General features: G+C 33.9%; 1 protein-coding gene across 2 annotated transcripts in view; it reads right to left on the bottom strand.

The window, feature by feature from the left end:
- Nucleotides 1-3177: 3177 nt before the first annotated feature.
- The window catches only part of LOC150085638 (transforming acidic coiled-coil-containing protein 3-like), a 292710-nt gene continuing 284414 nt past the window's right edge, over nucleotides 3178-11473 (bottom strand). For both annotated transcript variants that reach the window (XM_090374148.1, XM_090374149.1), the window contains one exon: nucleotides 3178-3804. In XM_090374148.1, the coding sequence (XP_090230274.1) occupies nucleotides 3739-3804 (66 nt within the window). In that variant the 3' untranslated portion in view covers nucleotides 3178-3738. The remainder of the gene's footprint in view (nucleotides 3805-11473) is intronic.

Here is an 11473-nt window from a genome sequence, read left to right as displayed (position 1 = left end):
TATATTTTCAGAAATATCAATCAATTGGTGCCTCCATAGCCAGGTGAGCAGGAGCAGCAGTGCGTAGCACACACTTCTTGATTAGACCAGGGTTCGAGCCCATGACCACCAAATACGGAGGATGTGGAAAGGTCAGGGAATGACCACCGCACATCCCGGAGCAATATGGCCTTAGTTGCTAATGTTCCTAAAAACCAAATAACAAACAACATAACAGAAATATCAATCAAACAAACTTCATATCTTGTCAGGGTAAAGTGCAGTATTACAGTAAATATATTTACTGTAATATTTATTTATTAGAAATTTAAGATGTTTTAAACCTGTGTTAGCAATATTATTGGGTTTCTAACTTTTTTTTACTGTTTTACTTAACCTGACTGAATATCCCCCCCCCCCCAATTTTTCCCATGTCCTGTTGTGTTTATAATGTGCAAAATACCATAGCTTGAAGATTTTTAGGAACACATGTACCGTGTTATAGCAGAACTAACCGTACTTAATTTTTTGCTTCTGGAGTACTTTTTAACACTAATGCAACCACTATCACAGACAACTGCAACTACAATCAGTTACAGATGTCTATGATAGTTTCCTTCGATTTCTGATAACTGTTATCATACAAAAGAATATTAATCAGTGATATAGATTTTGATGTCCATTAGATGAAGTTGAAATTTTACTATAATGCATTAAACTTGCATTGGGCTTCTCAGCAAAAAAGGTTTGATTCTACTGCATGAAGTATCAAATCAACTAAATATATTAATAACTTTAACATGCTCAGAAAATTAAGCGGTGCATTTTCTTCAGCATGTTGCCAGAAATCATTAATGCTAATTAAAAATACAAAAATAACATTAATATATGATTGCTAGTAGTTTTTGACTTTACGAGTTAATTCATTCCTAGTGCGTGCTCGTAAAGTGGGAATTTATTTCCCATAGACATAAGGTTAAAAGGTTAGGGTTAGGTTATAAGGTTAGGGGTTACATTCTCAACAATGAAATTAGTTAGCTAATTAGTTTATTTTTAAACAATGAGTGATTTATCCAAAGAAATGAAAATGTAGCCTGTAAAATCAAGCAAATTATAACAGAGAAATTATTTATGACTTACAAATGTTAAAGAATGTTTATTCTTCTTCATCACCAACTAAATGCACGCTTGTTGATCACTCATTATTGGCTTGGCACTCGTTGGTTTGTTGTACAAGGAGTCGCCTTCTTCAGAAATGTTTCAAGAGGCATTTGTTTCCAAGATAATCTTCTCTTTTCTTTATAAATTTCACGATTGAATGCATGAGCATTTTTTAATGGCACACACAAATTGCAAATAACATGATTCGTGTGGAGTAACAAGTTTACGAAGCTTTAAAAAAAAAAAGGAATGAAGAGAATAGAAGATTCTGAAAATTTATGTTTATTATACGATTGAAGATTTCAGTACAGAGGAAAACACATTTCACCATAATAAAGTAAAAAACCACACAATTCCAGCTATCGGTATTTTCACAAATGCAATAACATCGAGTTTACTACTCATTTACAATTGCTTGCGATAAGTAACAGAAAAGTCCAATAAACCGGAAAGTGCAAATTGTTTTTATTGTTTTATGGTCGTGACCTCCAGAAATGTGCTTTAGAAAAATATCACAAAGGCATTCAAAATTGATTCTTATAACGGAACATATGATAATGATGAAAGTGTTGTGCATTTTAATGATTTGAATTGGTAACTAATACGATTTACAAACCACTCTCACAACCTTTTATATGGCCTTAAGGTCACACTTGTGACTTTAAAAATGACATTTTAGAGATTTAAATAGCTTAGTTATACAGCAAAAATTTCAACTTCTGAAGCCTTGAAATGAATTACCAAAAAAAAGTGTTACTGGGTTCAAATTACGATATTTTAACGATACGATGGTATCTCTGGAACTGATTAATACCGTAAAGCAGGATACACTGTATTTTATAGATATGCACATGGTTTGGAATGCGGTATTTATGAATGTTTAACATTCATTTTTTTGCAATTAATGTTCATATTTTTGGTTTTGTTGATACTTTACTTGATATTTGGAGAAAAAAAAAAACTCGTAAAGCGAGAACTTGATTGTTATTTTTGGTTTTTTAGGAGCATTAGCAACTAAGGCCATATTGCTCTGGGGATATGCGGTGGTCACTGGCTCAAACCAAGAAGTGTGTGCTATGCACTGCTGCTCCTGTCCACCTGGCTATGGAAGTGCCAAAGCGAGAACTGCCTGTAGTTCAGATAGTGATGTGTATGTATCAACATGTACAATTTTTTTTGTGCAACTTTGTTTAAAAACTAAGTGTAATTACTACCTCCAAAATTAAAAGATGACCACAAAAAACACTTCTTTAAAAATTGAAAATTCTACACATTTTAAACAATTTTTACATTGGTTGGTGGAATCGAAAGCTTTCCTAAATATGACTAAAACAAATATATGCTACAGAAAATTCTGATCTCCACTGGATGTAATTTATATGGAGTTGGCAATTCAGTGTGCATTTAGTTGACAATAAAATCCATCTAAAACTAATTAAATTTGTAGAATTAATAAAGAAACTAAGGACCAGGTGTGGGATTTTTTTAACAGTTTCTATAGCTGTTATAACTAACAATTCGGAATTCTGTGTAGCTTTCCAATGTAACTGTGTAGTTTCATACATATAAATGAAAGTTCAAAAAAAAAAAAGTTCAAAAGATATAAAACATTCTATACAGCATTTTTATTTAGTGCATCAGTTGCAACCATTAACTACAATAAAAGGAAACTTGTTTACCAACGATAAAGAGCAAACAAATTTAAATATATATTTCACATTTTCTGTTTATCAACCCATGCTCTGTTTATAATGTAAAAAATAAAGCATAATAACAGGTATGCTTAAATTCTTTTAGAGTATGGCTCTCATTAATGGAAATTTTAAGCATATTTTGTATAACAAAGCTAAGATTAGTGACATACGCATTTACGGGAAATGATATGCTACACTTACATGTTTTCAAACAGAAATATTTCAAAAATTTCTTAAAATATGATAATTTTTTTTATTTTAAACCAAATATTCTTAATTTTCATATAATGGGCAAATCATATAATCATACAAATATTTAATGGTAGAATTATAAATTGCCCATGTCCTTTTGATGTTATAATGTATACATAAAGGTGTGCTAAAAATATCCAGGTTAGCAAATTTTATCTTTTTAAGTGAAGGTGCAGACTGACAACTCATTTCACATTTAAGTGTGGCAGAATTATTTCATAATTACAAGGTCCTCAAAATGCTCTAAATTGGCAATATGAAATATATTCTTTGAACTATTAGGGAATGATTTTGTTTTTCTGTATATATATCAAACCTCAAACAAAAAAAAAAAAAAAAATTCCATTGCACAGAACAGAGCAGATCAGATCATTTATATACTGGTGTTGTTATTTACAGAAGCCCAAAGCTGGAAACAATTTTAAAATTGTTATAAACAGTTGCCTTGTGTAGGAGATCCCAAGAGTGAAAATCTACTCAAGGATGTGCAACATGTCTCGGCACTGAAAGTCTACAAGACCTATAATGGCAGCTGTAAAACTTAACTGTTCTTCTAGAAGTGTTCAACACGGTACTAGAAATAGTGAGTCTTTATTATTACTTTTTTTTCCTACACAAAATTATATGTACCATGTTTGGACAGATTTGGTCCTTAAGGCCTTCCAACTTTTGCAACCAAGTCATCAACAAGGTTAGAGAGCTCAATGTTTTCCTTTGTCTGAAATAAAAAAATTGAAAGGAATAAAACAACAATATTTTTACTTAGCTTTCAATTATATTTCAGTCGCTTTTGACCAATTTAGCTCTATCAAGATCTGCTGTATGTTTTACAATTTTTAAACAACTATTATAACTTTAAAAAATAACATTCATGCTCATACGATTACATATTATATTTCTTATAAATATATCACACTCAAGGCCATGGTATTGCTTGGAATGTGACTTTTTTGAAATTAAACATAGGAAGTATTTTTGTTAGCAGAAGAAAGGAGCAATTTTCTGTATTACTTTTCACTGTTTGGCAATAGCTTGTGCAACCAGTCTTTGTTGAAGTTACAACCATCACTGAATGGGGGACATATATTTGCATCCCTGCACTTATCAGACAAGTTCCAAAACAATGGATCACTGAAGTCTATTTTTTTTCTCAAATTCTTTAATAGTCCAATCATCTGCCTTCTGTTCATCTTAGTTTGCGTTTTCCCGAAATTCTTTAGTAATTATTTTGCAGTCTCCTGATGATGGTCCACATTCTGTCTTTTGAATATTTTTCTTTATAAAGTGCCATCCCAACTTTTTTTTCCTTCTTAGGTGGCATAATTATCTTATTTATATTAATACACTTTGTAATTCACACTTAATATTTTTTTTTTGTAACACTGTGTTTGAGTGGACAACTGTTCTGTCTGTCTTTCAAGTTCCTGCCTAGTAAATGCTGTGCACTCAAGGCCATGGTAACATGGAAGATACTTCAACCAAATGTCAGTTCATAGAAGCAGCAAAATGAATACAGTACCACTGGGATCTCTTTGTGTATCATTCATCATTTGCCCATCACTTATAATAATCTGTCCAATCCTCCTTTAAATTTATTCAAACTGTCAATTTCCACAAACACCAGGTGTTTGTGGAAGTGGGTCATTATGACAATCAGTTACTCTTTGGCAGACAGAAAATTTCCACACATCTATCCTGCAATAATACTTTTCCAATTAAAATTTATGTCCCTTTTTGTGTGTGTGCCATCCAAAAATGAATACGAATTTCGCAGAATTTAGTCTACTCAATTCACTTATTACTAGTTTCCAAATGGTGCAATTAGAACTTAAGTCTGTCTTCATAAGAGGACTAATCTTGTTGCTTTTCTTTACACTTCTCCCTAGACCTGCATACAGTACTCGACATGTGGCCAAACCACTGTTTTATACAGCGGCTGGGCAAAAACAATTACCTACCTTAAAAGTGAACCATTTTGTAGTAGTTTCAGTGGGGTACTGTGGTTTGCATTTGCGAAGAGTATATTAACGCATCCAGTAAAAATCCAGTGGTAGTATAATAAACATTGTGCATTTGCTGTGAAAACATTTTTTAAATGGGGTGACTGTGAGTACTCAATGTGAATTTAGATGTCACTTCAACTTTGGATAACACATTATACATATAAAATGCAAAACAAAAGACCCGAAACCTACAGGTCACATGCTTTTGGCACATATACATCAGAGAATATTACACTAATGAATCAGAGCAATATTACAATGCAGTCCTCAAATATCTGTTAATTGCTAATCAAGAGAATTAAACATATTGAAATGAAATGTATGCCATATACTGCACATCAACTTAAAGTTCTATCTGGATAAATACCTTTAATATTAGTGTTTAATAAACTTAAGCTGGTTCATTAATCTTTATTGTTTTCTAAACTGAGAGAGGGTATCATTCCTTGGCTCTATCTTACATGTTGGATTGGAAATGAAAAACCTGCAGAATAAAGTCTGACTTCTTTTATGGCTAACTGCACAACTACGGCAAACTATTCTTAGGTGTTTATTAACAAAAATAAGAAAACAGAATATATAAAAACTTATGATTTTTCTGTAGCTATTTAATTTTTATTTTTTTTGCAAAAATAAAAAGGAATAAAAGTACATTATTACAAAAAGATGAAGAAACTCTAATGATACACTATGTACTAGTAGCAGTGGCGTAACTAGAAAAAGTGGGCCTCAATTCAAAGTTCAGTGTGGGGAGCCCCCCTGAAAATATTTGTTTTGGTAAAAATAAAAAAAATAACAATACAACAGTAAACGTATATTTAAAATCTTTATCAATACAATATAAAAACAAATATAATATTAAATTCTGTAAACATAAAAATTAAAAATAAATTCTGAAAATTAAATGAAGTAATATATTGATTTACGTAATTTAGGACTGTTTTGTCTAGATCTGGCATTAATTAATTTAGAAACATCGTTCTTTCAGCTTCTTGCACTTTTATGCTAAGCAGTGTTAGTGCTGTTACATGTTGTTGTGCCATGGTGTTTCTTAAAATAATTCTTAATTTTAATTTCGAGAAAGAGCATTCCATGGTTGATAGTAACCAGAATTGTCAAAAATAATATCAATAAGGAGTACATTTAAGAAAAATTAGCACTCATATCATAGTAATTTACTATGACTAGTTCTGCAAATTCACAAATAGTTTTAATTTTTGCAATTTCACTTTTTAGTGACTTTATGCAAAGTAGTAATTGCATGGAAAATGATTCTGAAAAGTCAATTGAAATTTCTTTTGCACCTTCTCTGAATTTTTATAATGGAATTTTCATCCATTTGGATTAACTGACTTGGAAAAAGAAATGCAAACAAGTCAGAAAAAGTATTTAGTCCTTGAAACCTTTTGTGCAGTTGGGTAGTCACTAAGTCAATTACATGATAAAAAAATGTTAACTTTAAAGAGCAGTTCTCCATTTTCAAATCGGCAGTCCTCTGCCAGTTCAAAATTTTCTTAACAAATCACCTCCATTCATTTGCAAACTGACACGGTAATAATCCCATTTCTGCACAATAGATGCTTCCTTGACGATATTTTCAATTTCATTTCTTAATTTTTTCACTTGATTATACAATGTTTCTATGCCCAATGTAGCTTGACCAATATCTATATTCGTTCTTGGCAAGAACGTTGATGTTGAATTAATACTAGACAAGATTTTTTCTATCAGTATTTTCAACCCGGACGGCTTCTGACTTATCATTGCTTTTTGACGATTGTATGATAATTTTATTTAATGCCATTAGCAAATCGGGAAATCTCAATTTTGTAGCAATTATAGGTGCAAGCTGACTAGACCAACAAGTTGGATTTAATTTCTATAATACAATATCGCAATCACTTGTAATTTGAGATACTAACAGTTGATACTGTAGCCAAAAAACACATACACAACAATGCTGAAATAGTTGGATATTTCATGTACTCCATTTACTGCATAACCCCAACTGAATGCATTGTGCATTCAGTTGGAATTACAACTGAATCCAGAATTACAACTGAATGCATTGTGCATTGCACAATGCATTCAGTTGTAATTCTTTTAGGCGGGATTGTACTCCTGAATATGCACCACTCATTGTGTTTGCTCCATCATACCCTTGCCCACAACATTTTTAAAGATCCAGATCATTTGAATTTACGGAGTCGCAAATAATTGATGTTATTCCAGTAGCTGATCCATCAGTAATAGTGAGAAAACCAAGGAACGATTCTATGACATCTATATGTTTAGGTGTGCAACCCACATATTCAAAGTCTTTCCTCATTTCAAGAAGCACAATCTTTCTTTAGGGTGCTCTCACGTAGAACACAGGTGACCACTTACTTGGAACCAGCAGCCTAAATGAACAATGTAAGTCAATGGGAGTGCATACAATAAGAGCGTGTGGACAGCGGCATCGTTTCTTGTGTTAATCCCCCAGCTTACCTCAACAAATTAAGCTTACTGGTTCTCAGGGAAGTACAGATGTCACTCAACTGGGTATGTATTGTTCACGCCTCTGATATAAATCTGGCCTTCAGGCAATTTTTAGAACTGCTGTTGCTGCAGAAAGCAGGAATTCACGGAGATGTAGAGAAAACTTGTAATCCAAAAGTTTTAAACACGGATACTGAAATTTTGATTTCAGACTGACTTTTATGGATTTATGTCAAACGTGCAATATGGGACAAAAGTGTCAAACTGCATTAAACAGGAATACCATGGAGAAATGCTGACAAAAAACAAAATAAAAATAAATAAATAAAACAATGAAAAAAATTACCATTATATTTTTTTATTTTCTCAACAGTTCTTTGTTTGCTTCTTATATTTATTTGTAAAGTGCTAATAAATACTGTATGTAGAAATAGTCGGTCAGTCAGTCTTTTTATTATTCTAATTGGAAACAAAGCATTTCTCTATTCGTTCTGAATATTTAGAAACTTCCAATTTGTTACATAAATTATGATATTCAAAATTTTGCCTACTGTAATGTACAGACATTGGTTATGCCCATCAGTTCCTTATTGATTTCAAATCTTGAAAAAAAAATTAAATAAATAATCATTATGACAACGAAGAAATAGTTTTGGAATATCTAAAATGAACTTTTCATTACTTCAGTTTCTAGATTTATACTTGTTTCTAAAAACATCACATTAAATTTTATTATCATTGAAAACAATAAGAAACTTTTTTTAATAAAAGTTTCTTATTGTTTTGCTTTGTACAACAAATTGCAGCCTGCACGGTGTATAAAATATGCATTATACTTTAAATGAAGACAGTAACTGATAACACCAGTCGGTTTCATATTTCCTCCCATCTAATTAATCTCGGTTTTCCTTCTGCAGTTAACAATAAATGAAACTTAATTAATTTGAAAAATGCATGTTGTACGATTTTCATTACTAAGCTATACCTAAAAATCACTGATAATCATCCAAATTTAATCCGTTAATGGAAAATGTGATTCATCCCCCTCTCCACCAAGTCACACGAGACAGTGGGGTCTGCAAAAACGTATCGGAATTGATTAGTGCTGGTTGTGCTAATCCACCTGCTTGCTTAAATGAATTTTTATTTAAGTTTGCTGGTTGTCGATGCCACACATTCATTGCAACATGGACATTGAAGCTTTTATTTCCAAGGCGTATCTTCGATGACCAATATGGGACAAAACAGAAAAATTACATTAGCATTAGTAGAGACATTATGCAAGAAAGCAAGCTTATGCAGCATCAGCCAAAAAATAAATAAATAAACAAACAAATAAATAAAAAAATAAAAATAAATAAATAAATAGATAAATAAAAAATAACCACTTCCACTTCACCCCTCTGCTTGTTCGAAATACCTGTCCAGCTGAGCCTTAAACTTATTTAGGCTATCAACTTCCACGACAAGGGATGGAAGTCTATTCCACCAACCAACCACCCGCTGGCTAAAGGCAAATTTCCTCACATCTATCCTACATCTGTCTTTTCTCAATTTGAATTTATGCCCTCTCAGGTGATTATTCTGAGCAAGAGGAAGAATCCCATCAGCACTGAACATGCTCAAACCATTCAAGGCTTTATACACCTCTATCAGATCACCTCGCCTGTGCCTAGTCTCCAGACACTGTAATTTGCAAAACTTAAGCCTTTCTTCGTAAGAGCACCCCCTTGTTCCATTCACTAATCTTGTTGCCCTTCTCTGTACTCGTTCCAGCATCTCTACATCCTTCTTGAAATGAGGCCTCCAGACATGTATACAGTACTCTAGGTGTGGCCTAACCATTGCCTTATACAAGGGAATAATCACCTCCTTATCCCTGCTAGAAAAATTCCTATATATCATCGACAATACACCATGAGCTACTCTTGCAGACCGTCTGCACTGCTCAGAAAACTTCATATCTGCCTGCACAACCACCCCCAGGTCCCTTTCATCTCTACCACTGTCAGTGTAGTACGACAGAGTTGATACGTTGCTCTAGGGTTGCTGTTTCCCATATGTAGTACTTTACATTTGTCAATGTTAAACTTCATTTGCCACCTCGAAGCCCATCTGCTCAACCTTTCCAGATCCTGTTGCAGTAGCATAGTGTCAGTAGTGTCCTTGACAACCCTGCCAACCTTCGTATCGTCTGCAAACTTGGACATTAAGCTTGATATACCATCATCAATATCATTTATAAATACAGAAAAAAATAATGGACCCAATACTGAACCCTGAGGGACTCCACTAATAACATTAGTCCACGATGAGCAGAGTCCATTGATTTACCACTCTGTCTTCTTCCCCTCAATCACCCCTTTATCCATAGCAGCAATTTGCCTCCAATGCCACACTGCTCCAATTTGTGCAGCAGTCTTCCATGTGCAACAGTATCAAAAGCCTTTCTAAGATCCAAGTATATAATATCAAAGTTATTCCCTGCATCCAGTTCTTTTGTGACTGCATCATAGTATCCAATCAAATTGGTCAGACAACACTTCCCTTTAACAAATCCATGCCGTGTCCGAGCTGTAACTGAAGTCTTTTATAGATGATCCTGCAGTGCTTCTTTAACCAGTGCCTCCATTAATTTTCCAGGAACAGAAGTTAAACTAACAGGTCTATAATTATTTGTGTCGCCCTTTGATCCTCCTTTGTGAATTGGGGTCACATTTGCACATCTCCAGTCCATGGGTACTTCCCCTGTGTCCAAGGAAGCTCTCATAATTATGGCTAAAGGTTTGCTTACTTCCTTTGCTGCCTTCTTTAATATAACTGGATAGATCCCATCCACCCCGGGTGCCTTTCTTGTATTTACCTTCAACAATTTCTCCTCCACTTTGCTCTCAGTTATTACAAGATTCTCTAGCTTACTGCCAGAGTTGAATACACCTCTGGCATTCCCCTCGCTGAATAACTCCTAAAGTGTGAATGTCGATGCAAAATATTTATTCAGTTTGTTAGCTACCCGAGCAGGATCATCAACAGTTGACCCATCGATATCAAGTGGACCAATCTGATTCATCCCCTTCTGTCTAGAGTTTACATAAGTAAAGAACTCTTTGCTGTTTTTCTTTGCATCCCTTGCCAAAGATTTCTCGTAATCTGCCTTCGCCTGCCTAACCTCCTTTGTAACTTGGTTACAGATCAACTTGTATCTATCATAGGCTTCTGTGTCACGTGTTAATTTGTATGTATCCCATGCATTTTTCTTCTCTGCATATGTCTCATTAGTTCATCTGACATCCACTTAGGCCTAAACCTTGAACAATATTTCTTAGTTGGTATGTAAAGCCTAGTAGCTTCCAAGACAAGTTCTTTGAATGCTTCCCATTTTGAATTTGCTGTTGGTAACATCATCAGTTGGTCCCACTGTATAGAATTTAAATACTGTCTCAGTCCATCGTAGTCGCCTTTACGAAAGCAATAACCCTTCCCTTTACCCCTAATGGTAGTTACCTTTTTGAGTAAATCCCACTTCGGCACACTGTGATCATTGCCACCTAGTGGTTCATTTACCTGCAGATTCTTAATGCATGAAGAATCACTACTGATAATCAAATCAAGAGTATTACTCCCTCTAGTTGCCTCCTGAACATGCTGATGTAGAAAACAACCATCCAATAAATCCACAAAAGCCTTGCTAGTGTGTAAGTGGCCAACCCCCAAATTCCAGTCAATATCTGGGAAATTAAAATCTCCCATTATAAGACACTGATTTACTGGCCCACTCTATTTCCCCATACAGTTTCTTATTATACTCATCAGAGTCATTAGGCCTATAGCACACTCCTACTCTCAATTTTGATCTCCCAATGCTTATGTCACACCAAACTGACTCGACACTGTACTGTCCAG

Source organism: Mastigoproctus giganteus, chromosome 5 (assembly GCF_048544385.1).
Source record: "Mastigoproctus giganteus isolate SK-2022 chromosome 5, ASM4854438v1, whole genome shotgun sequence".
Lineage (NCBI taxonomy): Eukaryota > Metazoa > Arthropoda > Arachnida > Uropygi > Thelyphonidae > Mastigoproctus > Mastigoproctus giganteus.
This window is presented reverse-complemented; position numbering and strand designations above follow the sequence as displayed.